At 45.8% G+C, this 27,610-nt stretch overlaps 1 protein-coding gene across 3 annotated transcripts; it reads left to right on the top strand.

Moving 5' to 3' along the window:
• On the top strand, positions 1-27,610 carry MYB (MYB proto-oncogene, transcription factor; the record flags this gene model as incomplete). Of its 3 annotated transcripts, XM_082481733.1 has the most annotated exons (15): positions 1-23; positions 3,945-4,062; positions 5,641-5,712; positions 6,385-6,477; positions 6,880-7,100; positions 8,625-8,859; positions 9,641-9,721; positions 10,119-10,223; positions 11,545-11,802; positions 14,829-14,971; positions 15,373-15,487; positions 15,574-15,699; positions 16,384-16,494; positions 17,112-17,219; positions 27,071-27,610. In XM_082481733.1, the coding sequence occupies 15 exons, from the start codon at positions 1-3 to the stop codon at positions 27,185-27,187; spliced, it is 1,926 nt and encodes a 641-aa protein (XP_082337859.1). In that variant the 3' UTR covers positions 27,188-27,610. The 3 variants fall into 3 exon arrangements, with proteins under 3 accessions (XP_082337859.1, XP_082337860.1, XP_082337861.1); XM_082481734.1 differs by lacking the exon at positions 10,119-10,223; XM_082481735.1 differs by lacking the exons at positions 9,641-9,721; positions 10,119-10,223.

Raw genomic sequence — 27,610 nt, 5'->3', positions numbered from 1 at the left:
ATGGCCCGGAGACCCCGGCACAGGTAACCCGCTGTCTGCGGGCGGGGGGCGGCCGGCCCCGCTCCGCGCCTGTCAGACGGGACGCGGGGCGGGGGAGAGGGACGGCGGCGGCGGCGGGCTTGCCCCAGCTGGACGGGGCGGCGGGTTTGGAGGGCAGCCTCCCCCCCCTCCCCGTCCTCCGTGCACCTGGGCTACTCCGCCCCCGGCCCCCAAGCGCAGGGCGAAACTCCGGAGGCTCCGGGGGAGCGGCAGCCCAGCGGGACGCGCCGCAGAGCTGCCGGCTTGACGGGGCGGCCCGAGCCCCGCGCCGCACGCCTGCCGGACGCGGCGGCGGGGCGGCGGGGGGCCCGGGGCTGGTTGCCCGCAGGGGCCAGCGCGGAGCCCGGCGGGGCTGCGCGCCCCGCAGCTGCACGGCAGGACAATGTCGGACTGGCTCGGCGGCGGCAGGTAGCGCGTCCCGTCTCATTCATTCATTCATTCTCGGCGGGGTGGGACGGCAGGTGGGCGGCGGGCGCGGGGGCCGGGCTCGCTCCCTCGTCTTTTTTCTTTTTTTTTTTTTTTTTTAAATTTATTCTTGGCGTTTATTCCCGTTTGCCCTCGGGAGCGCGGCTCTCCCCCGCGGGGATTACTTACGCCCCGCGGGGCTCGGCTTTTTCCCGCACACGCCGCTGGGCACATGCCGGAGCGCGGCAGCGCGGGCGGGCAGCTTGCGGGGGCTGCGGGTCCGACGGGGCGTTCGGCCGGAGCTGTCACCCGTGCCCGCCCGCCCGCCGCGCTCCCGGGCGAGGACGATCCCCGCCGCGCCGGGCCGCGCCGCGGCGGGGGCCGGGGGCGGCGGTGCCCCGGGGGCGGCGGGCTGGACGGGACGGGACGGGACGGGACGGGGCGGCAGCGCCGCGTGGCCGCGTCCGTGCCGCCGCTGCCGGGCGGGCGCACAGAGCGGGGTTGTTGTCTAATTAGCCGGGGGACGGCGAGTCGGACACGTGGAGGCTTTTTTCTCTTTCTCTTTGCAGCCCGGCATCCTCCCCTCTTCCCCTCCCCTTTGGCTGGGGCTGTGACGGAGGAGAAAGTCGCAGCTCTGCCTTTCCCTGCCCGGCCGCCGGCCCCGTCCGGCGGGATTAGGGACGGGGACGGGGACGGGGACGGGGACGGGAGGGGGGCTCTGTCTCCGGCAGAGGGGCTTGCGGTGCGGGAGGAGGCAGCGGGCCGCTGGGCGAGCGCCGAGCTGTACTTTCAGCGGCAGAGCGGGGCTGTCGCTGGGGCTGGCGGTGAATCACCCGGCCCGTCTCTCCCAAAAGAGAGAGGGGACAGCCGCCGCCTGCCTCGCGGGCGCCTCCCGCAGGGACACGGCGCTCCGCCGACCCGGGCTCGGCCGGCAGCCCCGCCACGGCGGCGCGGTGCCCGCCCGCCTGCCCCGCGGGGCGCGGCGCGGCGGGGAGCGGAGCGGGACCGCGCCGGCGGGCGCGGGCGCGGGCTCTGCCGCGGGAGCGGGCTGTTCCCCGCGGGGCCGGTGCCCAAATTCCTTCAATCACGGTACCAGCAGGGAGTCATTTCCTCTCCACCCCCTCTTTTTTTTTTTTCTTTTCTTTTTTCTCTCTCTCTTTTTTTTTTTTTTTTTTTTTCCCCCTCTTTCCCGGTGGATCGTTGCCCGAGTCGGTTGCCCGGGCGAGAAGCGCAGCGCTGCTGGCGGGGAAGCGCTGGAGCGGCGCCGGCGGGGGTGGCCGGGGGGCTCCGACCCCCCGTCCCCGGCGGGCGAAGAGACTTGCCGCGCCGCTCGGGGAGGAGAAGGAGGGCGAGGGGCGGGGGAGGCTGCGGAACTGCAGCCCGAGGGGCAAAAAATAATAAAAAGTTTTGGAGCGGCGCTGAGGGCCCGGTTGGCTAAAGCAGTCACCGGGCGTCCCGAAATCCCAGGGCCCTTTTCTCCTGCTGGAGGACGCAGGTAATACAGCGGGGTTTGCTCAGGTCTGCGGTGCCAGCAAGGCCCCGGTTATTTAAATAAACCGGTTACATCGCTGGCACCGCACTTAAATCAGTTTAACCTCTTCGCCGCTGATTTTCTGCTGCCGTTGCGGCGCGGCGCCTGGCGCGGTGCCTGAAACACGTTTGCCCCGCAGGAAGCATCGTTGATGGATGCATCCATACCTGGTGCTTTTACTGTCTGCGAAACTCATTTTCAAAATGATACTTGGAAACTGAGCCGCAAAACTTCCTTTGGCACATGGGCAGTGGCCCAGCTGTGTCTGTGTGTCACTTAGAAAAGTGAATCTACTTTGGGCGGCGGCAGGGGAAGGAGCCCCGCTCGTGGCAGCTGGAGTGTGCCAGCTTTGCTGAGGCTCCAGCTGCCAGCCAGGGGTGCGCGCTCGCCCTGGGGTGCCGAATGGGAGCTTCACTCAGGGCTTCCCCCAAATGGTTGCGTGGGCCGGGGAGTAGGGAGGGAACCGTGGGGCCAGGTGGGCTGGAGGACTGTGGCACCGTGGGGGCTAGTGGAGGGTGGCAGCGATGGGCCAGGTGGGTGAGTCAGGGGCCACCGGGCGGAGAGAGGCTGGGGGAGGGCCGCACACATCACGGCAGGCTGTGGAAAACTTCCTACGTGTAGCATAGTTTTCGTGGCACATGCCACAGGCCAGAAAACAGGGTTGAAGATGTAAGGAGTGATTAACCCAGTGTACTTTAAAAGAATATACATTTAACAGCTTGCATTTTGGAGGTGTTTGGATTGGTGTTTGGACTAACAGTTTCCGTGCCTCACTGCAGCTTCATTTAAAAAGGGATGTCCTGAAAACAGGTTAACGGGATAAACAATGCCTGATCATTTTAATACAAAATAACTTTATTTTAATGTCTTAGTCATACCTTAACATACCACAGCATACCATACCATCGGGTATATCACAGTTTTTAGTCTCATAGCATGACATTGTCTCCTTTCTAGCACTTGTGATTATTGTCTCTTAGCTGAAGTGTCAAAACTGCTGCCCATATTTTAAAAGTTGAAACTAAAATACTGCCCACCAGAAAGACAGCTCTTCTTGCAAACACCCTCTTTTAGTTTTAGTTAACTGGGTAGAGCAAGTGCTGTTTGTGAGAAGAGTAATTAGAGTCCTTTTTACCCATAGATAGCCTCTGGGGAAATCCCTTAGTCATGAATTAGGTGAGTAGCAGAGTATTTCAAAAACAGTGCGAGGTATTTAGAAATGGAGTAGAGGTAATAAAGTCGTAAGTTAGAGAAAGGGAGAGTTTAAAAGTGTTAAATCAGTCGTGGGTTGCAGAATGTTAAGTATACCTGTCCTCAGCTCTTGTCTGTCCAGACCCATAAATGGCAGGCACATTTTATATTAGAGCTTATTGCACATTAATGCTACCACTTACTGGCTTTACTTAATTATAGAAACTTTTGCCTTCACGTATGGGGTCCATGACCATATTCTCAAACAAGGTCATTATTGGTTACCTTTTCCTATTTACACATAGTCTGTTTTACTTGGTAACGATATAACTACCCGCTCTATTAAACATACAAAACCACTAATATTTTTCAGAATGTACTGCACGAGTTAAAGATTTTGAACATGCACTTGTGTAATGGACACAGCCTCTAGTTCTCTTTATTGTCCCAAACATTGTATTTTAATTTGAAACCTTCATTGGTTGAAAGTTTGCCAAACGTGTAATTCACCACTGATCTAACAGTAAGAGCAGGTCTAAACATGCACAGTAATACGAAGGTTGCCAGCCCGTTGCTTGTATCTGTGGATACCAAAAACAGCAGAACCAGTTCAGAATACTAGAACAACAGAATGCAGAACAAAATCTTGTTGTGCAAGTTTTAAAACTTTTATCTGTGTAACCTTTGTAAGGATTGTAGTGGGTTTTTTTGTGCTTTGTAATTCAGGAGCTCAAGTCCTCATGTTCCACTCTGTGTCTCGCTGTGTTTCCTTCTGCAGTATATATAGTAGTGATGATGACGAAGAAGATGTTGAGATGTATGATCACGATTATGATGGTCTGCTTCCTAAGACTGGAAAACGTCACTTAGGCAAAACCAGGTGGACCCGCGAAGAGGTAAATCCAAGTTCATCCATCTCCTGCATGTAAAAAGACGGAGAGAGCATGGATCATGTTCTCCTCCAAGTTGCTTACCTGCAGACTAACTTCAGTGACAGTCCCATGTGTATGAATGAGGACAAAGTTTTTGACCCTTTAGCTACACTCAGTGTTTTATTTAACTTTCAGGATCATTCTTCTCTTTTAAATAAAATGTATAAGCACCATTTTTTTATGTCCACCAAGGTCTACGTTACAGGTATGTGCATCTCCGTGTAATCCCTGTTGGAGAAACAGATTAAGAGTCACCTGCAGCAATGGTTGATTGTTACTGCTGCCTCTTTTTGTTTGAAAACGGTTGCTATGCGAGAACTGACGTGTGTTCAGTGTCCCACAGCAGCAAACAACTGTGGCAGAAACTGCTGCAGTCCTTTTGTGCCATTTGAAATTTGCACTTTAATTGCAGCATTATGATTCTGAGTGGAAATAAATTAAAAGCTGGGAGAAAGAAATCCAGCAGTACCAAAATTGAGCATTCAAGATGTATTTTGTTTTTGAAGGTCAAAATGCATTTGTGCTGACTTTCCGGGTAAATTGTGGTATCAACCTCGTTTGCCAGGTGGATATCCTGTGGCCATTTAACTGGTTTGAGTTTATTGTGAAATACATTAATGCAGTTCTTAAGCTATGTTTTGACTTTCTCCTCTCTAACAATGTATATTGATATATAAACAGTGGCAGGTCACCTCTTGCAAGCGTTTTTTATTTTTTTAAGTCATCTTCTGCTCTTACAGAGGTGAATGTGTTTGTGACATGGCTTGGGAGGAAGGGATGGCTATGGAGTCCAGTGCCCACTTTCCTGTCGCATGAACTGGGAGCGTACTGGGAGGCGCTTGAGAGCGCTCCTCTTATCTCTTGGGGCAGTTCTCACTTGTCTTACACTATCTCAGTCCTTCCCAGTACATGCCATTGGTTTCTTTTGTCTTTAGAGTCTATATTTCTGGCCTTATCCTTAAAAATACTGGGCCAAATTTCTTGCTGTTGTGAGTATGCAAAACTCCCTCGCAGTGATCAGAAGCAAAAAGGAGCCATTAGCTTTATTGTGCGTTCATTGTACATGGATAGGCTATGGGCAAATGACTGGAACTCCCATCACTTGCAAGACATATGAAGCTCAAGGCTGTGATTTTTTAGAGGTCCCCAGACGGCTGGGTGCCTGAGTGGGATTGAATTTCATCTTTCTTCTGGTGCCTGGCATCTAAACATCCACGCCCTCCTGTAAATCCAGTACAAGAATAACAGTTACATTGCTTTGAGCAGTAAGGTGGGAATGTATAATGCGAGTCAAAGAACAGCACAGAAGAAGTCAGTCTTTCTCCTGCCGCACAGTAAAGAGCCTACCAAAATCCACAGGAGTAGAAAAATCTCCTGATTAAGGCAATTAAATATATGAGAAGGCTACAGACCACCTCCCCTTACGCTCAGGATGCAGAAATAGATGCATAAAAAGCTAGAAGGAGGCAATGTTTTTGGAATGTATTTCATTTGCATTATAAGAGATTGCGATATTAATTATGTCTTTTTTTAATGATTCAGGATGAGAAACTAAAGAAGCTTGTGGAGCAGAATGGCACAGAAGACTGGAAAGTTATTGCCAATTTCCTTCCTGTAGGTGGATATTGGTTTCTCTTTCCAGTTCTAGTGACAACTCTTTATCAGAGGTTTCCAAGTATGGGAAAGGGGAGTGGTTGCTCTATAGTTACATTTTTGCAGGAGATATAAAACCTCCACAGATGGACATCGCAGAAATTTAGTTAGAAAATTGTGAAAACCCTTACCGTAATTTTCCTTTCATTTCTCAGAAAGGTTTAGAAAAAAACAGACAGGCAAAAATGGGGGTTGGAGGGGCGTTGCACAGTAGATGCTCAATATGACACTGAAAGAAAATGTCCCAGCGCAAAGAAAAAATAGCTTTGAATTGTAAGTGTGATTTAGAAGATAATTGTTTTGTGAACACTCAGGCTGTTTTAGAAATACTGCATGTGAAAGCGTGACAGCTATTGTGCCAGATGGTGCAGAGTCAGTTCGTGTGGTTTTGGTGAGTGGTGATGCAGTCATCACTGCAGGAATGATGGAAATATTATCTAGTTCAGGGAGCAGTGATAGTTGAGCACCTCCTTCTCAGACACTCCATATATTATGATATATATGTCACTCCATATTGTTTAGTAGTCGTATCTGAAATACATTGGGAACAAGCGTACCTAGAAAAGAGCGTTATCACTCTACATTTATCTTGTCTAAAGAATGACCTACTTTGCATATTTTATATTTCACTAGAATCGGACAGATGTTCAGTGCCAGCACCGATGGCAGAAGGTACTAAACCCAGAACTTATCAAAGGTCCATGGACTAAAGAGGAGGATCAAAGGGTAATCAGTTTTCCTTTCCGTCTAATTAATGCCTTACAATCAGATTTCACGCGTTGGGGCAAAACTCCTTGAGACTTTGGTGGTCCCAACACTAATGTGGCCAGAGGCAGACTGATCCTATAGTTTCAATGCTTAGCATTTGTGTAGTTTTCTACGCACGTTAATTAATGTTCCTTTACAGCATTGTAATGTAGAAATGCAGTCTAGAAATGTCTTAACTATTACCGTATTTTTCCTTTTTGGGTAAAAGTATAAGTGGGAAGTGGGGAACCTTAGTTGTGTATTAGTTTTACCATGGGAATTTTGAGAAATGTCATTGAAAATATTGTTCCACCGCAGAAAAATTTCATTGATTCGTTATGCATCATTAAATACAGGCAGTTTTTATGTCCTTCTTTGAAGGTAATAGAACTCGTGCAGAAATACGGTCCAAAGCGCTGGTCTGTCATTGCTAAGCATTTGAAGGGAAGGATTGGAAAACAGTGCAGGGAGAGGTGGCACAACCACTTGAATCCAGAAGTGAAGAAAACCTCCTGGACAGAAGAGGAAGATAGAATTATTTACCAGGCACACAAGAGGCTGGGAAACAGATGGGCAGAAATTGCAAAGTTGCTGCCTGGACGGTAATGACACATACCTTTAGTTCTTAAAGAGGAAAAAAGGAAAAAGCTGCAGATCTGAGCAGTTTCTTTCGGTTGCCTTGGGCTGCACACTATAAATCAAAAAAAATTGGAATCAAAACCTGGAAAGCCAGTGACATTAGATGTGCGCTTTTCTCAGTGGGGAACTGTGCTGTTTGGTCAGTACCTGGAACATTACGCTATTTTTACATGCTTTTGATGTTTGCCATAGGTAAAAGCCCCCAGTAACTAGAGCAAGACTGTAACACTTTCTTAAATGTCTGTGCAATCTTCTTTTTGCTTGCAATAGCTGTCAAAATTCAAATTGGATTTAACAGTGAAGGATCAGGCTCTGCAAGTGGAACTTAATTTACATTAAGCTTTTAACGTGAAACCCATTCTGTTTATTCAAAATGATTTAAGCGAAGGCTGCTTCTACATTTCTAATTGCTCCTGAATCATCCAGATGATTTTGGCCTGTTCAAAATCCATGTATAAACCAGGAGAAGCTGACTTCCTCGAACTCTGGTCCTGGAAATGCTCATCTCGTTGAAAGCTTATGCACAGCTTGCATATAGTTTCAGAGATTCGGTGTCTTGTTTGCTCTGTATTTAAAGTGACTCAACATGAAGTGTAGGCAAGCAAATAATGTAAGCAAGGGAGAGGTTTCCCTTCCCATTTTTATTCCTGCTATTTGGTGAAACATCTTCAAGATCTAAATATAACGCCTAAGATCATGATGACCCTTTAAGCAGGCATTCCCTAGGCTGCTTTCACCTTCTAGAAGAAAACAAGAAAGGAATTACTCCTTGGAAAGGTGGGGTTTTTTTGTGGCTTCCGCACATCACAGGTACCGCTTTCAACGATACCGTGTGGTGGTGATGTGTTTCAAATAGAGGGGCTGTTTCTAAGCTTACTCTTAAAATCTCACAGACTTGCTTTTTCTGACTCGTGTATGTGAGAATTTGAATCTCAGTTTTTCTGCAGCTAAGAAAAATCCCAACAGCTTTGTTTACTGCATTTGTGCGTGTAGCGTGATGTTGTCGTTTTCTGGGTGGCCGGTTGGAAAGTTGCTTGGAAGTTAGTCTTTTCACAGCCTGTTCTCCACAGTCTTTCTTTCCAGCGATGAGGTACAATAAAACTCCAGCGCCATATGAAGAGGCAGGAAGGTGATGTTGGCAGTCCTTTAGGGAAGCCTCGAGGGGCTGTTAGCCTTTGCTGTCACCTCACCTCATGGGAATGAGGTGAAGGTGAAGTTATTAATTTCTTACAGTTCCAGGACCTGAAAGATTGCTTCAAAAAGTACAGGAACAACCATAGCCCTTTTTTTCCCCCATACCTTTTATACTGAGCATCTTTCCTGAGAAGCTGAGAGTAACATTCGTAAAGGTGGGGGCAGGAGGAAGGTCAGGGAACAGCTCGAGGTTTAAACAGAAATGCCAGCAGCAGTTTCCTGCCCATTAACCTCAGTCTGAATTGGAAACTCTGTTTTTTACAACTCCTCAAACGTACGTATTTGCGTTGCAGAACTGATAATGCTATCAAGAACCACTGGAATTCCACCATGCGCCGAAAGGTCGAGCAGGAGGGCTACCTGCAGGAGTCCTCCAAAGCCTGTCACTCCTCAGCAGCCGCCGGCTTTCAGAAGAGCAACCACCTGATGGCCTTTTCTCACAACCCGCCTTCTGCACAGCTGCCGGTAGCCGGCCAGCCCCCGCTGAGCAGTGACTACCCCTACTACCACATCTCTGAGCCACAAAACGTAAGCGCCTGAAAATGTGGGGTTTTCTCATCTGTTTTGCCGTCCCTGATTTCAGGAAGCATGAAGGGTTTTCTCCCAGTCTTGGGGGGCTTGTATGCGTTTGATGTCAGGCGAGGACCACGTTGACTTTGACTTCATTCGGTGATGAAAATATGTACGTTTGAAACTGATTGCCGGCATTCGGGTGGTGGAATCAGGTTCACCGTTTTTAACATCTTGTAAGCAGTGAGCGTGTTTCCAGTACTGTTTCTTCTAGTAGTGAGTATTGCACTTGTTGAAAATGAGTTGAATCTGGTTAAGTCCGTGTTCTATGTCAAAATTTCCCACGTTGCCTTCAGTAATACTCTGTTTGTGGGTTGCCTGTCAGAACCAAATTGTTTTTAATCTGATTCCTTTTCTATTAATGATTAATAATGAAACAGGCTGCTGCTTCAGACAGTTATGTTGTAGAGTTTTAGATGATAATAAATTGCATCTTTTGCACTTTCACTTCAATTTAGAAAAAATTATAAATGCATCTGTAAATTATTCATCTTTTCTCGTTCGGGAAGGGTAGATATTCCATATATGAATTTTCTTTCTCCCTCTGTAATTCTCAGCGTCATATTCCTAAAAAACTGTTTACTTTTCTTGTAAATATCGGTGGGTTTTTTCGCTATTTCGCTCCATAGATGATGAATATTAAGTACCTCAAACCAAAGTATGCTTAACACAAATTCACAATACAGGCAGTCACAGGGTAGAAATAATAACTCGTAGTGTCTTCTGCTTTTTGGCCTAGGTCCCTGGTCAGATCCCATATCCAGTAGCACTGCATGTAAATATTGTCAATGTTCCTCAGCCAGCTGCTGCAGCTATTCAGGTAGATAACTTGAACATCATTTCAAGAGTCACTGTGTTTAATGTTTGATATGTCAAAATGCAGGCATTGTACCTTAAGGAAACATTTTAATGTAATAAGTGTGAAGAGAGAAAATGGGGAAGGTGGGGGAGTTCTAACATGGCTAATGATTGCTTCTTCTGAAGTGGATTTAAAACACGGTAGTTGACATCTGGTGTGATAGCTTTCACTTTCTCCGTTTCAAATGTCTATACTGATATTCAGCAGGGACTTTGGTAGTGGAAAACACAATTGAAGTTTGTTTCGTCTTTGAGTCTAATTTGGCTGTTATAACCACAGGACGGCAAGCCATAAGCATTTTAGTTGCTACATCCTATCAGACCTTTATCTTTTCTTTTCCCTTAACTCTTAATTTCAGAGACACTATAATGATGAAGACCCTGAGAAAGAAAAACGAATAAAGGAATTAGAGTTGCTACTAATGTCGACTGAGAATGAACTGAAAGGGCAGCAGGCATTACCAGTAAGATTGTCACTGTGTGCTTGGATGGAGGGATAGCAGCATTACCCCAGTGCTTGTCTTTTTAACTTTTTACTCCCCCTCTGCCTTCGATACTAATCAAGGCTCTATATTTCCGTTTTAAAAGGATGAAACATAGCACATATATCATCTGTATTTGCTTTGTAAACTCTTCTATTGGAAAAATAAAAGGCAAACAGTTTGCAGGTATTTTACTTTGCAAAGTGGGAGCAGCGCTGGGCTCTGTAACGTGACATAATATTGGCAACATGATGATTGTACAAAAATGAAAAATCCCACAGGCCTTAGATCGGTGGGATCTGCATTTCTGAAAGTGTGCAATGGTTCATGTGATGAAAATGTAGTGCCTGTACATTAGATTTCTCTTCTCTGTTGTATTCTTTCCTTCAGCTGTGTTTGATACCCTTTGTAAGCTTCAGACTTGGTGCATGTTTGACAGTTTGTTTTACTTCTCCGAATAATGTTAGATTCTTCATAACTGCATGTGTGGAACAAATGCTGGCTATTACTGAATTCTCACACTTGGTTGTGTATGCCATTGGATGTCAACGTGTGAAAACCCTGACGTAATCACTTAACACCGTCACCAAAGCCAAGAATCCCCAAACCGTTTTTGAAGATAGGTGATAGCCAGCAGATTCTTTGTTTGGGTAGTATATAAATTAATAGTAAAACAACTGCATGCCTGATACGTTAGTTTGGCCACTTTTTAACTTTAGTTAATGTTTTGCAATTTCTTCTGTTGCATGATCACACTGGAAAGAAACTTCTGTTAATTTGTTCTTCTGCTTTCCTAACCACGTTGATTTGACAGCCTCTTCATTGCATTGGTGTAAGCTGTAGCATTAGACAGGGATAGAAGAAGAAAAGGAGATAAGCAAACAAAAGCAACTCTAACTCTTAAACCCTTCAGCCTTCTACAGTGCTGAGCGCTCAGTAGGGAAATCCTGCCGTTTCTCGCTTCTCACAGAAAATGACTTGCAGACACTTTTTGAGCTTTTGGAGTGATACAGTATGAATTGATTATGCGTTAGTAATGATAGATGCTCACAATCCTGGAAGTAAATTATGAGGTAACTTTGGGATAACAAATACAATGCCGATATTACTTAAAATGAGATCTTGCACTGATGAAAGGAAACATCTTGACAATCGTTTCATAGGCATAAGCTTTTAGATGATGATGCAACTGCTTTTATCTTTCCTCCAGTGGCATCTGACACCTTGTGCAATTTCATTGCTAAGTTCCTTCTGCCTTCTTCCCCCTCCTTTTCTTTTTTTTTTTTTTTTCTTCTTCCTTTAGACACAGAACCACACATCAAACTACCCCGGCTGGCACAGCACCACGATTGCTGACAGTACCAGGACCAGTGGTGACAATGCACCTGTTTCCTGTTTGGGGGAACATCACCACTGTACTCCATCTCCACCGGTGGATCACGGTTGCTTACCGGAGGAAAGTGCATCCCCTGCCCGGTGCATGATTGTTCACCAGAGCAACATCTTGGATAATGTTAAGAATCTCTTAGAATTTGCAGAAACACTCCAGTTAATAGACTCCGTAAGTAGACTTGCCACCTCAGGTGGATTCGTGCGTGGTCAAGGAGTAAGGGGCGAGGAACTGGGACAGTCCTAAATGTGGGGTTCTTTTTCCGAGTAACTTCTAATTGCTGCAAGATCCGAAGCTTAGTTTCTGACATAACAAAATGTGGCTGCTCATAAATGAAGCCCTGGAGCGTGGATGGGTATGCTTTTTGTGGGTGTCTCCCTTTCCTTCTACATCTTGGTATGGGAGTGTGTTTTTTAGCAAACTGCACAATAGGAGCTTGAAGCAATCTCTTGACATAAAGCCTCCTTAAAATAAAATCAGAGACACCGTGAAAGATTTTAAACGGTGAAGTGATACTTATTTATATTTGAAGTGACACGTGCCGTAGGTTTATGTGTGGCTGCTCATGTATCTGCATATCATTTTCTAAAAGTTTTTCTTGTAGCTTCAATAGCTGCTTCTCAAAGTTTGAGGAGCTTGTCCTGGCATATGTGAAGAACTGGAAACACGCGTTTTAAATGCCAAGTGGCTGACTGACATTGACATGGGCCTTTTCTCGTTGTGGTCTCTGGGATACTACGTGTCACAGAAGTGACACGCTGAAATATGTTTGTTGAAATATGTTTGCTCCTTCAGCAGCAGAGGTGCCTGCTTCATGCAGCGCCACATCCCACTCAGCACGTCCAGAGCAGACGTGCAGGTTAGGAGGAGACCAGTCTTGGCTGAGAGCCCAAGGCACGCATTTTTTGGTAGCGAAAGGCGCTGTCTTCATACCAAGCAGAAAACCCTGGGCAAGTAGATAGTAAGGACATTGTTTGACTCAGTGTTCCTTTAGGGACTCAGTTGCCAGCAACGCTTCCAGGATGTTGTTAGACAGTTTGATGTGATCAAGGTATATAATGAAAACACAAATAAATGTTGACAGTGTTACTACTCAAATAAATGGGGTCAAGCTGGATTGAACTGGGAAAGGCTTTGTTGGTGGTGGTGGTTACGGGCATATCCTAGCACTGTATTTTCATGAGGTGGCACTGTACACTGTCTTATAGCTCCGTGCCTCCCACGTTGTTTCAGGATCCTTCATCATGGGGTGATCTCAGCAGTTTTGAATTCTTTGAAGACACAGACACTTCGGCTAGCAAAGCTCCCTCAGGCAAAGTCACGCAGCTTCAGCAAGGAGGGGCCAGTGCTTGTAGACCTCAAGGACACCCCATCACAAACTTGAGCAAAACCATGTCGAGTCAGGGCCCTTCTGGCTCACCAAAGTCCTTATCTGCCTCACAGGGCAGCGCGGCTCCATGGGTCCTTCTTCGCAAAAGGAGAGGGCACTCCAGCCCCTTAGCCAGTGGCCACGGTAGCACCTTGGTCCTAGCTGACGTCAGCAGCTCAACTCCTCCTAAGCGCTCCCCTGTCAAAAGCCTGCCCTTCTCTCCCTCGCAGGTAGATCAAGACTTCTGCACAGATGTTACTAATTCTCAAAAGTCACCCCAGCCTTAACAATTTAGAAACTAATCCTTTGGAACAAATGACTAATTGCCGTTGCGCTTGTTGATTTCACTCCGTGTTTGAATCTTCTCACTGCTCTTAGTCTTCAGCGCTGAGTTTAGATCCTCAGCAAGCTAACTGTTGATTCTCTTCTTTTAAATTCGTCTGTGGGGTTTGGGGGTTTTTTTTGATCTGGATCATTTTTGTAGGGGTATACGATTGCTTGCTTTGCTCCTGCTGTTAACTCCTTCAACTACTAGAGTTTAACATTTCTGATCATTTGTAATACTTTCCATCTCTGTCCACTTACAGTATGATTCAGTGACCTAGAAAACCCCAAACTGCGTTTAAATAGCATTCAAGTTGTGAGACAAACTGACAACAACCAGCAAATTCAAATCACGGCTCACCATCCTCAACCCGGGCCATGTGGGGTGGAGCGGAATAGGAATGAGGAGGAAAGCGGCCTGTTAAAGTGGCCTGGGGTGCACTTCCAAATTCCTCTTGATGGTTGCTTTGTTTCACAGCTGTAGCACTATTTAAAAGTGTTTTGGTTTTATTTTTTTTTGTTTGTCTGTTTGTGTTGGTTTTGCCTTGGTTTGGCTTTAGTCCTTGAAGTCAGAGAAACGCTATTTCATGAAGGATAGTAAAAGATGGCATGTAATGATCTCCCACTGTATCTCCCATTACCTAATAGGTATTTTATTCATATATCATTCATCCAGTGAAAGCTGCATTTTCGTACATGCCACATTTTTATAAAGTATATTTTAATCCAAGTCGAGTCTAGAAGGTAATATGGTGAATCGTCGGAATAAAGGACACCGCTATGCTCACAGATTTGTAGACACTAGAAATGGAAACAGTATTTTAGGTTACTAGGCAGACCTCATGCAAAAGCAATTTTCTCCAAACTAATACTGCCGCCACCTTTTGGGTCAGCTGTTTCCACTTCAAAACACTCCACGCACCCATCACAGGTGGCAGTTTTCATTTCGTGCTGTGAAAACGGAGCACTTTTTGTTTTGAGGGAGATGATAGGAAATTTATTTTCCTGTCATAAACACTTTATTTACTGCCTTGAAAGCACCTAGGTTCCCCATATAAATCTTTGTGGAATTTGGCTCCATTTCCTGTGGGTTTACCCCTGAAACATCCCTTACTCATTTGCACCCAGTTCTTACTTGGGCACACTGCTCTTAATATTAATTAAAATTTATTTGCAGAAAATCCAAATCAGGCTTTTAAGATTTGGCTCTTAAAGTGGTAGAGAGTGTTTCTCATTGGAACGGAGCGTTATTTTCTTTATAACGTCCCTCTCTAGAAATGCTCATTTTGGCTTCCCGAGTACTCCAGCCAAACTGTTGAGTATTGTTTTGCCAGGTAGTCTGGTACCCCACATACACACCCCCCCATCCCAGGGTCAAGAGAATCACTCACGTCTATCGATCAGAAGGAAAGAATTTCTTTTCCTTTTGTTCAATAACCTCAATGTAAGAAGTCATCCTTGTAACCTGGATGTTCCTGTTGATTTTTCCTTTCTCTACCTGCAGTTCTTAAACACCTCATCCAGTCACGAAAACCTGAACCTGGACAACCCTGCACTAACTTCCACGCCGGTGTGCGGCCATAAGATGGCTGTTACCACGCCATTCCACAGGGACCAGACTTTCAAAGCTCAGAAGGAAAATCACGTGTAAGTCTGTTATCACGGTGTCTTGTCGGACTCACAAGGGTTGACTTCTTCAGGTTTGCACGCGACCAATGTGCCGGGTCGCTGTATGCTTCCTGCAGAGTTGTTTGCTAACACATTCAGATTTTCCTTGGTTTGGAGTACAACTTCCACTCCATAACGGTGGAGGTAGGTTATTAATGCGGAACAGTCATGCATGTGGACTCACCAGTTTTTTAAATAAAGCCATTCCACCTTATCACAGTTAAAGAGATGTTCTGCCAGAAAAGCAAAATGGATTATAGAATCGCAGGAAGATATTTGTCCGAGTCTGACAGCAACCACTGCCTGTATGCACGTATTTCTGTAAAGAGGTAATATTTCCAAGCATGTGCCTTTAAAGTTTTTTTCCCCTCTTTTTAAAGTTTCAGAACTCCAGCAATCAAGAGGTCGATATTAGAGAGCTCTCCAAGAACACCCACTCCATTCAAAAACGCACTTGCAGCTCAGGAAATCAAATATGGTCCTTTGAAGATGCTGGTAAGAAGGAAACAATGATAAAAGTTTCTTTGATATTAGTGCAGAGGGATGTTCTGGGACTTGGATATAACGTTTCTTCCTTTCAGCCTCAAACTCCGACTCATCTTGTAGAAGATCTGCAGGACGTTATCAAGCAGGAGTCGGAGGAATCTGCAATAGTGGCTGGGCTACATGAAAGCGGACCCCCTTTGCTGAAGAAAATCAAACAAGAGGTAAATCTCAAACTTACCCGAGGCAATTTAATTCAGCACTCTTTGCTGAGAAACTTATACCAATACGTTTTCTGTTTAATAGCTGTGTCTGTTTTTCTTTCATGTGAGCCCCAAGATCTTAGTGTCGGTTCTATATAGTATACTAGGCATGCCTAATTCATCTCCCATTGATTTCCATAGAAGTCTTTCTGCTGTTTTCAGCAGGGGTTTGCTTGGGCCGTTCTAATACAGTTTTCGTTTGAAACTTAAAAAGAAAAAAAAATTAGACAGGAATTTGGATTGAATCTTTCTAATATTGGTGAAAACTATAGAAGAACCCCACGGGGACCGAGCTCCATGGAGTGACTTAGAAACCTGAACATTTGAGGACATTGCATTATATTACTTTGCCACTAAAGTTCTAAAAATACGTACATGCTCAATCCTTTCTAGGGGATTAAACTCCTGAATACTGACAGAGCACCGAGTGCAAGTATTCAAAGTTTTATTAGGTGGGGAATTTTTTGAGAACCTTGAACTTTTTTCTTCTGCAAAGAGTAAGGGTGCCGTAAAAGACAGTACTGTAAACATGCATTATGCGCGGCTGTGAAGAATACTTATTCAATTTATTAAGCAACTGATAGATAAATCTCCTTCTGGTCGGCTAGGTATTGGTTTTTATCGTGGTGCCTTTCCTGCTTTCAGGTGGAGTCTCCAACAGATAAAGCTGGAAATTTTTTTTGCTCAAATCACTGGGAAGGAGAAAACCTGAACACTCAGCTCTTTACACATGCGTCTGCTATGGAAGATGTGCCAGTAAGTGCAAGTTTTCACACCACCAAATGATTTTTCTGTTTTACATCCTTGTTCAGTTCTTAAATGCAAGAGAGAAGATATTTCGTCTGACCTTCCTCACAAGTAGGGATTATTCATTATTTCTGTCTCGTTTTCCTGTATTAAGCAAAGAAGCAAAATCCCGTACTTAGTTAGATTGCTGTGATGCCTATAGGAGGTAGCAGAAGTTGCAGTCATTGTGCAGCCCACAGTCTTTGTAAAGAGCCTGCGCGTGGAGGACGCCTGCACCTCTGTATAGAAATGACTAGGTCACGGAGCTAAAACTGATAAAAGAAAGAGAGAGTCTCTTTTGTTTTGTGCAAAGACTCTTCAGTGTTGCTGTCATTCTTGCACTCGGGAGTTTCACTGGATGAAAAACCTTTGCACATGACAATGCTCCTGCAAATCCAAGTCCCAGGGACCCCCCGGGCTGAGGTCTGCTCCCAGGCTGAGCGCTCCATCTGTGACCATGCCTGGTGGTGCGCCCTCAGCAGTCAGGCTAAGTTTTTCTTGTAATACATTTGAATTCAGGTTTTTCTCTTGAGTTACTGAAAACCGTTTTGTTTTGTTTTGTTTTGTTTTTTTCCTTTCCTGTTCAGAATCTTCTTACCAGCTCTATTTTAAAGATGCCCGTATCTGAAGAGGATGGTAGTTTTCACAAAACATTTGCAGTACCTAGGAACAGGCCACTAGCTAGTCCTCTGCAGGTAACTATTCTTTGATTAAAATACCCTTTGAATATAAAAATACATATATATATATTGCTTTCTCACAGACTGATTTTAAGTTTGGAGTATGGAAGAATGAAACGTTCAGATGAACGTGGTTGAGGATCTCATTTTACCTGTGGAGGGTGAGGACGCGGCGGCTACAGCTGTGCCAAAAAGCTAAACAGGGCAAAGCCCCGTGCGTGGGGCGGTGTAACTCAGCTGCCTCCAGTGTTAAATTGGTGGGATTGAAAATTTAACGCTGGGCAGAGGCTTTTTCCTACAGCCTTCTCGTAGGCGGCTCTGATGTTTTGGAGAGCAGGGGAGTTGAGTGGTGTGGTGGTGGCCAGAACTTGTCGCTGGCCTCGGGGTGAGAGCAGAGACCCTGGCACTGTGCAGCCGGCCGGCACAGATGCGGTCAGTATTGCCCGTCCAACCGAGCTCCGGCATGGCCTTTCCCTGAGCACAGGCTGAGGTGGCACCAGAAATGCGGTTGTAAACAGTGGTCTGAAGGGGCCTTGTAATGCTTACGGCCGGTTGTACATCTTGGGATCTCTGAACTGAATGAAATGTGCAACTTTCTTAATTCATTAATTAATTTCTTCCATTAATTTCTTAAGCCAGATGTGAGGCTGGGTTTTACGTATTTATGCTTTTTCCAAGTGTTAACAAACATACACATTTGCTGTACTTTAAAACAGAGCTGTTACACAGGGCCTGATCCAGAGCCCACCAAAGTCATTAGCAGCCTCTTGGTCAACCCTTGTGGACAGAAGTCATTCAGAGAACGAAATGCTGTATAGATAATGATCAATTATCCTTCCACTACAGCCCGTATTTTTGAGGTAGATGAATAAGTGATTTTATATCCCTTCTCCACACGTGTGAATTGAGGGAAAGAGTCTCATTCCCCAGGGTGAGTCACCGTCAGAAAGGAAATTATAACTCCATAGTTCCTGACTTTCAGACAGATACTCCACATGGCTAATCCTTCCTTTCCTCCCTCTTTCCAGAATTTACGTTAGGGATTATTTCCAGTAGGAAGGAATGAACAAAACCTGGCTTTGATTAAGCACCTCTAGCCGGGCATTATCGAGTGAGATACTAACATTTCACACATATCCCGGTTTGGCACAGTTTGCCGCGGAGTAGGTTGGTATTTTGCACTATGCAGAATCGTTTGATAAAAAGCAGCACGGAGAGAAGGGACTGTGTCTCCCCTCCGCACGGGGGTGTCCCTAGGGGCCAGAGACTCACACTCCCTATTGCTTATTCGCTCCTCTCTCACGACCCGGGTTTCTTAGTGCACCGTGGCAGACGGCTAAGAGGAGGGTTTGAAGAACCACTGCCCTTGGGTTAGGGCAGTTATTTAGGGACCGAATCCAGACCATCTCACGGCAAAGGAGCCGGAGGCTCCAGCTTTGCAGGGGGTCGCTGGAGCTCCTCAGCTGGTGGTGGTCCCACTGCCTTGCCAGCGCGCTGACACCTGGCCATGACCCCCCAGCCAAACTCCGGGCTCCTCCGTAGGTTTAGGGCAACATTTTCAGGTAGCTCAACAGAATGCGTTGTGCGTTGTGCTGTCAGTGGTAGTTGCCTGCACTCCGCCTGTAATAAAAATGAAGCGACTGAGGTGACTGTAAAATAGGATCTTTTGATCTTTGGCGTAAGAGTGTTATGTTTCCTGCTATCTAAAAATAATTTCTTTACAAGCTGTTGTAAATGAAAGGGCTGGTTTAACCTCTCCTCACTCACGCTGATTTTGTTCAGGAAGTTTACACGAATCAATTTGTGGGCCATTCTGGATCCCATTCTTAAGTCCTTGATCAGGAAAAGCCTTTGGTTTTGCATGTTAAAAGTCAGGTATTCTCATTGTTTGGGTAAAGAGGACTTTTCCTTAAGTAGGAACTGAGTTAAAAATTACTTCCCAACTCATCCCAGTGTTTAAAATATGCTGGACTGAAAAAAAAAAAGCAGTTGTAACCAGCCCCCAAATGAATATTTAGTATGCAGCTTCTTGGTGAACCCATATGAAGGTAAAATCATTCTCTGCCAATGAAGAAACATTGAGTGTTTCAGCTGAAATGTAATTCTAAATGAAGGATGAGGCTAGGGGTTTTCGTGATGGTGGCACAGGTAGCTTTTTCAGAATGAACTACAGACTTTTTATAACAATGTGGTCGTCTGCCGATCGGTGCGCTCTCTGATTTGGACTTAGTGTCGTGGTTAAAAGGGAGAATCTGCTTCATCCCTGGTAAAGTTGATTGGCTTCGTGTCAGAGGAGAACGTGGCCCCGTACAGCTCAGGAAGGACATGTGGACTGGCTCTATTTCACACCAGAAACTGCTGCTGCTCTGCCCTAATGCTTCTTCCCTTCCACTCCAGTGGAGCCAGGCGTCTGTGATGAGGACACGGCGTGTCTAAAGGGTGCAAAGCCATTGAAAATGTTAGTGTTTGCGCTTGGTTTTGACTGGTAGCATTTTGTACGTGACTAGTTTTTAGCATGTTCTTAGGCTTTCTAGTTTATAATTTGGTATATTGCCCACATACACGTACACACGCACGGACGCACACACAAACACTGGATTAAATCCACTGATTGCATGCAGGCAGACATGAAACACCAGGGAACACATCTGGGTGAAATTTAATTGCGTCTGCATATGTTTACATTGCTGCTGTTAATATTTTGGACCTGACCCAACTGTTCTTACTTAGGCAAATTCTCATTGACTTCAGTTCAAGTAAGAATTATAGCACTCTCTGCACCTTGGGATGTGTGTGGGGAGGGGAAAGAGAAAAAGAAAGAGAGCACTAAACGTTTTTTTTTCCAGTATGCTTTTAATATGCTCGGTTCTTATATTCCATTTTCTTTCAAATTTGAACTCACGTAAGAGGGAGCTAGCATGCTTACCAGCCTGCAGTATTTTTCCTTGCTTTAATAATTTGCACTGCATTTACATACAGAAAAAGATATTTGACTAGCAATAGACTCACCAAAGTACCTGACTACTGACTGTTTTGCTGTTTTAAGTTCCAAAGAAGGCAAGAGTCACAAATGTTCAAAGCAATCCCTAAGGATATTTTTTGCTGCATTGTGGACACACGACTGATCATACGCAACTTCGTAAATAATAGTTGATGACCATATCAGATAGCGCGATGTGATTCACCATCACTGAGGAGGAACAGCGTGTTGCATCATTAGGCATGTGAGGTCAGGCAGCTGCATATAACTACACTGGGAATGTGGTGGTATCGCTGTTGCACTGGAGCAGTGGGAGAGAGTCCCCTTAGACCCGAGAAGAGTTTGGCCTTCATCCTCATTTGATTCCCCGATTAAGTCTCTGTGAAACGCCGGGTGTAAAGGCAGCCGTGTGTAGGATCTTTCTGGTAAGGTATGAAGGTTCAGCCAGCTTTTTTATCCTGCGCGGCAAATCTCACGCTTGTGCGTAGGGTGTTCTCCTCCTGGCGGGAACAGGAGATGTCTCGCCGCCCCGCGTGTTGCCTTGGGGTGGAATTACTCTCACGCTTCATTGCATGGATCCCAAATACTTCTGCGTTATATTAGCGGAGTTAGTTACAACCTATATTTTTGCGTCCTGTATTTTTGTCACTCAGACGATACTTAGTTTCACTGCAGGGAAATTTTGGCCTCGCTAGGAACTCTTCCAAGGGTTAAGATTTTGGGCTAACATATGAAGCCTTATTGAGGCAGGCTGATGATCTGTGCGGAGCATTTACCTGAATAGTGCCTCGCAAGAGGTTAGGTAAAAACTCTGTTTCTGGCCGTTCCTGTGTAAAAGTTACGTTTTCTTTCACATTATGTTCCGTAGCCAATCAAACAAGTAGCAGTACATAATACAAACTATCCTAACATAGACATTTTAACAGATAGAAAAGTAGGCTAAATCATAGACCATCTACCTAACCCCGCAGGCTATCAAAAGACACCATGAAATGGAACCTTTTAAGAAAATAGCACTGCTTTGATATCTTCTTCCCCCAGTAACAAAGGAAACAACACAAGGTAGAAGCCCTGCAAGCTAAAGAGAATGTTCTTCAACCCCTAGCTCCCGTCACTTTCCATTTTTTAACCACAGACTGACACGTTTCAGCTCGAATTTCCTGACTTTCAGCGGTTTGTGTAACCCTTTTCTTTAAAGAGTAAGTTTAAAGGATTTTAAAACAGTTACTTTGTTAACCTTTGCAAGAGCGTGAGCCATCATTAAGCTTAATTTTCTCCGTTTAAAAAGTGAAATGTGGAATTTCGTTTGCAGCCTGGTTGTCAGACAAAACGTATAGGCGAGGCAGCGCGCTCTCCTGCAGCAGCGCGCTTTCTCTGCTGTTCCTCCGTGGCTTCTTTTGAGGCAAGAAGATACCCAAGTCTCATAGTTGTCTTTATTTAGTGAAGGGAGGGGGGGAAGCACGCTCTGCTCCGGTCCTGGGAGGTTTAAGGTTTGCACGGCAAGGCAAGGCAGCCTTGGTGGGTTTCCCTCACTTGTGTTGTCCCTTCTCTGGCCAGTGGTTGTCGTGTACAGGAGCCGTGCGTGGCACAGGTGAGGGAAGCAAAAGGAGGTTGGAAGTTATGGGTCAGTCGTCGCGTGTTTTCCTCCCTGGGCAGCAGAATTTAGGTTGCAAACAGAGCAGGAGTTACAGCTGCCCCAAGCAGGCGATGGTCTCTCAGAAAGAAGAAAAAGGGGCAGCTTAACTGTCAGCCATTTGCAGCGAAGTGTTCTCATCCGTGAATAAAAAAAATTACTTAAGGACAAAACCAGAAAGGGACTGAATATCCGTATGTGAGTTGCGAGTGCTTAGCCCGTTCCCGTATCTCGCCCATTAATCTTACTTGGAAAGCTCATACATCTCAAACAGGAGTTTCATCTCAGGAAGGGCTTCAGGGTGAAGCTCTCAAAAGTGCCACCAAATAGGGCTTTCTAACCCTGGTACCAGGCTTATAATAAAAGCCGAAAAGTTGGACCATCTTACTGTCTCACATTTCGCATGCTGTATTTCTGAGCAACTGGGAAAGCCCCAGAGTTTAGGAGAAGGGGCCGTCCTGTGCCCCAGAGGAGAACTAGCAGCACGAGCAGAAATAGTGCTCTGCCTTAGCAAATGAAGTAGAATTCAGTTATGGTCACTCGAGTTTTTAATTAGTCTTTCCTGTCTGGTCTTGAGAAGTAAAAGGCTTTCTCTTGGTTCTGCATCCTTACAAAATAGAAAGCCATACCATTCTGCATGATACGCATCACATTCTGCTAGGAAATTTCTTTTTTTAGGGTGTTGATTGTTTTACTGTTTCAGAAGGAGTACCGCATTTCTGTGGTGAGCCTTCTTTTCAGCGGCATGTTCTGAAAATTATCCATAGCGTGTAATCTAAGGGAAAACTGGCAAGAAATCCAGCTTTTGGCAGTAGCGAAACACAATAAGATACCTTCTAATAGTCTGAGCCTTCTGAATATTTGAACCATTTTGCCTTTTTTTTTTTGGTTTTAAACGCCAGCACAACTTGGCTAAATTAATGGGAACGTGTGTAACACAAATAACTTTGCTGGAGTTGCTGAAGATACCTGCCAGCGTAGCGGAGATTTAAAATCTGTCTTCTAACACAGTCCTTCTTTGCCCAGAGAATTGTACTACACTTCCATCAGTTTGGGAGCTCGGTGCTGTAGGACTGCAGCGGTGTTTGGTTTTGGCATCCACCCCTGACGCGCGAGGTGTCGTAACACAGGAGCGTTCTTAAGCTACGCACATGAAAAGGCGGTCCAGGCTCTGAGTGCAGAAGGACTAGTTCTGTTGGAAAAGCGCCTTTCCACGGTCTTTTCTTTCCTTACTCTGGTCTGTTTTCTCTAGATGGTCCAAGTTTTTATTTAAAGTGCTTTAACTGGATATCCCAGTTACAGCTTTGACAGTTTGTTTACAGTTCGCATCTGCCTGAGGGCAGTTGAAGGCACCTTACGGGCTAAGTGAGGTAGTTTTGCTGCCAGGAAAAGGATGTGCTGGTAGGATTACTGAGGTTAAAAAAAAAAAAAAAATGAGCCAGGGAGAATGACATAGCTGGAATTGTACCATGGGTCTGTAATTTTATCCTATGGGAACTCATAGTAGTATACCTTCTCCGCCCCACTCCCTGGTTTAACTTAAAGAGGTAAAACTGCTCTGTGTGGAAGAGAAAAATACAGCTGAAATACTGGCTTAAATTCTTTTCATTGACAGCAAAACTAAGAGTAGTCTCCCGCTTTTTGAGGCAATAAGGAAAAAAAAAAAAAAGAATTAATTGCACTGCGGAAATCCCTTTCTTTCCCCACTGGCTAGGGTTTTGGGTGCCAAAACGAACACCTCACTCTTAGATGGCCGAATTTTTTAAGTAGGACGAATCCAGTGAATCAATAAAAACATGCCCATCAATTTCAGTGGGTTTTGGGTCAGACCTTTCGGCTTCTAGTTACAGAGCTTTTGTGTTTCCATCCGTGGCTTTGCTGAGTTGGACCTTTAAATGTGACAGGGGAGGTGCACTGAGCATTCAGCACAAGGAGCGGTCTGACGCGGGTTTCCGTGCTGTTTTCCTCCGTACCTTTAGCTTTCTGCCCGGGTCTCCTCTCTTTTGATACGTTCGCTAAGCGCTGCTTTCTGCGGGGCGCTGCCGCTTTCCTGTAACAGAGCCCCGGCAATACATGCCGCGACGCTGGCGTGGAAGGAGGCGTTGCGCTTTTCCCTTTTTTCTAAGGGATGCCGGAGCTGCGTGTGCCCGGACCCCGGCACGGCGCCCTGCCTGGGCCGCGGGACCCAGCGCTCCCGGCCAAGGAGGGAAGGAAAACTTCTCGCGTGGGGATGACTTTCGCACGTGCCTGCGGCGCGGCGCTGCGCTGCAGGGCTGGCAAGGCGAAGGCATTGTGCTTTGTTTGGTGTTGGCTGCCGGGAGCCAAGGCTTCAGACAGAAAATGTTTATTAAAAATACCCACTTTACATGTTATCTTAGTTCCCCAGGACAGAATTGGAAACCGTCTTAGTAAATATACTGCTTTAGTGAATATAATACTTTGGGTCAAACTCTGCTTTCTTTGCTAATGCGAAGCTCTCCCCACCATCAGTGAGACTGCAAAGTTAATCTCTTGTTATAAATTTGTCAAAAGAGGAAAAAAACACACTGTAACGTATTTCTGGGAAAATAATACGAGGGTGAAAACCCTGTGGGGAGATTCTCCCCTGCTGTCTCTACGGAAAAACTCGAGTAAGTTGTTTCAAGCAGGCTCGAGTCAGGGGTCTGGCTGATCCTCCCGCCGGTTGCCGTGTCTGCTGGCCACCGCTTGCCCGGAGCGCTGGGGCGGCCGAGCCCGGAGGGAGGGCAGAGGGTTGCTGCCTGCCCGAGCGCCTTCTGCTGCGCTGACATCAGGTTAAACGAAGACCAGGCTTTCGGTGGAATGAGTGACATGTAGCAGCCTGCTGAGATGTTGGAGATATCAGGATACAGATTTATTATTTTTTCTTTTCTAAGCACATGGCTTTTAATACAAAGAGCTCAGTGTAGGTACTAACAATTAAGCCTAATTTATGAAATCGGGACACTCCTTGCCTGAAGTTACTTCTATTTTTAAAAAATTGACGTACTGTGACAGACGGACTTTTCCTTACATGTTTTCAGTTATTTAAGGGACTGCTGATCTCTCATTTCTAGACCAGGGCATTGAAGCTTTGGGGGACCGCAGGGAAATACCGATTGGATGCATATTTTTGTCCTTTGAAATGATGGATGTTCTGGAAGTACCAACTGCTTTTGAGGTGTACAGACCAAATCTGTCTTCTGAGTAAAACCGATGGCATTGTACCAGGCATTAATTTGGTCCCTGATGCAAATACCTCTAAAACAATAGGGTAAAACATTCACAGGTGCCTGAGTCCCACTGAGGATCAATAGGAGGCTGTAGGTTCCCAGCTGATGTAGGTGCCTTTGAAAAAGTCACCCTGGAAGCTGTTGAACCAAAACATAAAAGAAGCGGTGGCGTGTCGCATGCATGTCTGCGGCAGGCAGAAAGTATGTCACACCTGCTTTTTGGCTGTGGCATGTGCCCACAGCACAAGGTACGCAGCCAGCCCAGGTTGAACCACTCTAGAAGAGAGGTGTACGGCGTGTTTGTTCACTTCACAGATGCGGCTTTCCCACAAAAAGCTGCAGAACTGTAATGATTTGAGACCTGACCTGGTTCTCCTTCGCACGGGAACTCCCACTGAAGCGCAGCAGGAGTTTTGCAGGAGTTTACCGGGGACTAACGTGCTTGCCCTCATCTTGGCCACGCTGCTTACTTATTCGTTGGTTTTGTCCCTTTTAGGCTGAAAGCCCTCCAAGGCAGGGAACCTCGGTCCCTGGGGTTGTACCAGTGCCCTGATTAGGGCATGTTATGAGAAACTATCTGTATTTCCTATGTTGCCCAGCCTTTGACTATCCCTACGCCCGAGATAACACTGTTTACAGTCAGAAGAGCATTCTCTAAACATTTAGGCCAGAGGGTAATTTAAGGATCCTCTTGCGCGGTTAGCAACTCGAAGGAGCAGCATAAAGAGCCATGGGCACACCGGGACAGTTCTGCTCTGAGCAGATGATTTGCAGTCCGCTGATTATGCTTCACCCACTGTCCTGGACATTGGGAAGGCTTTGGCCATCTCAGTGAGCAATGTAGATCTTGAACTGCAAAGATGATCCTTGTTGAAAGCAGAGGGAAAAAAAAAGAAGGGTTTCTCCTGACTTGTCTTTGTTGGTGGCTCTCGGGCATAGATCTTCGCAATATTTAGCAGTACCGGGATCCCCTCGCTGGCAGGCAGCTTTCCGTTAAGCACAGTCGCGTGCATTTTTGGAACGCGGGGTATTAAGTACAACTAGCTCTATATAATAACAGAGTTTTCATTCAAGGCATAGGGAGTATCTCAGTGTGGAAACGCAGGCACACTGGCTAAGAGAAAGAGTTCAATAGGGAAAAAAAATGTGTGTAAATGTGCGTGTATACTGGTAAATTCCAGGAGCTTTGAAATTTCATTACTGTTTATAGCTCAAGGCAATGAGAAACATCTCACATGTGTAGCGAGTAAATAAATACAGTGCACACAGCCCTCTGCAGATATGTTTATCTCACTTGAACATTATACTAAATGGTGTCTGTAACCTCCATAAATACCACAAGAAGTGAAATGGCTTACACGATAATTAAAATGCTGTTTCTGCTGAGAGTCCTTCCCCCCCACCCTCTCTTCTCCTTTGCCGGAGGAGCTCTGCTAATGGGCACGTGCTAATCGCTGCGCGCAGGTGAAAGCGGCGTTTAACGCGGGACTTCTTGTTAGCTGCGGTCAGGCTGTCAGGATTGTCAGGTTCGTTCAGGGAACGCGGGGGCAGCGCAGCTGTATTTCCAGATCGGAGGTTCGGCAGGAGTTTGTGCGTGGTCATAGCACTGAACATTATAACTGCGGGCTTAGCCCGTCTGTGCCCTGTTGACTGTAAAGTCCACCTGCAAGTAAATTCTCTTTTTAGACTTTCCGTGGGAAGGAAGGATTAAAGGCGAGGCGATGGATAAGGCCTCAGAGAGAAGACACTGTTAGGGAGAGAAGCAGGGAGGTTTGGATCCTGGCTCTTGCGGTGTGCCCCTCTGCAGGTCGTCTGGTCTGCCCACCCCTCTGGTCGCTAACTGAGAAGCGGGGGGTGATGCTTTTTTGCCTGTCGTGCTGTGATTTCAATTCCTCTGGAGATGGGACAACTTCCTGCGGCGTGTTCATCCAGCACTTAATCGCGAGCGGGCCCGGCTTCGGCTGGGGCTACGAATAAGTCACATGACGTTGACCCCAAATCTCTCTGCCTGCTTCTGATTTAGCATCTGAACAACGCCTGGGAGTCAGCGTCCTGCGGGAAGATCGAGGATCAGATGGCCCTGACGGATCAGGCGCGCAAGTACATGGCCGCCTTCCCCACCCGGACTCTGGTGATGTGAAAGGGTCGACGGACAGAGAAGCATTATGGTTTTGAGAACACTTCACCTCCGCTGGGAAATTCCTGTTCCTCTGCATGAAAACTTTTCATGAATGGGAGAAGACCCTATCTTTGTTGTGGTACAACAGTTGGGAGCAGCACAAAGTGCATTTAGTCACTCAGCATATATATTCTTGTTGGATTTCACCCAACTTAAGAGGATTTTTTTTTTTTTAATAAATGATACTTGCCTAAATTATTAGGTATTAAGTTTGAATCAGTAATTAATGATCTTAAGTGCAGACTTATAATAAAGGTAATTTTTTTGTACTTTTCGAGATCAAGCAAACCTAATACACCAGTATTGTTATTTCAGTGATGTGCTAGCCAGGGACGGGGTTTTGTTTGTTTAGTTTTTTTATTTTTTTTGTTTAATAATAAAAGA

The sequence above is a fragment of the Vanellus vanellus genome (assembly GCF_965231255.1).
Source record: "Vanellus vanellus genome assembly, chromosome: 3".
In the NCBI taxonomy this organism is placed as follows: domain Eukaryota; kingdom Metazoa; phylum Chordata; class Aves; order Charadriiformes; family Charadriidae; genus Vanellus; species Vanellus vanellus.
Note: the sequence above shows the minus strand (reverse complement) of the source record. Positions and strands in the feature narration are given on the sequence as shown.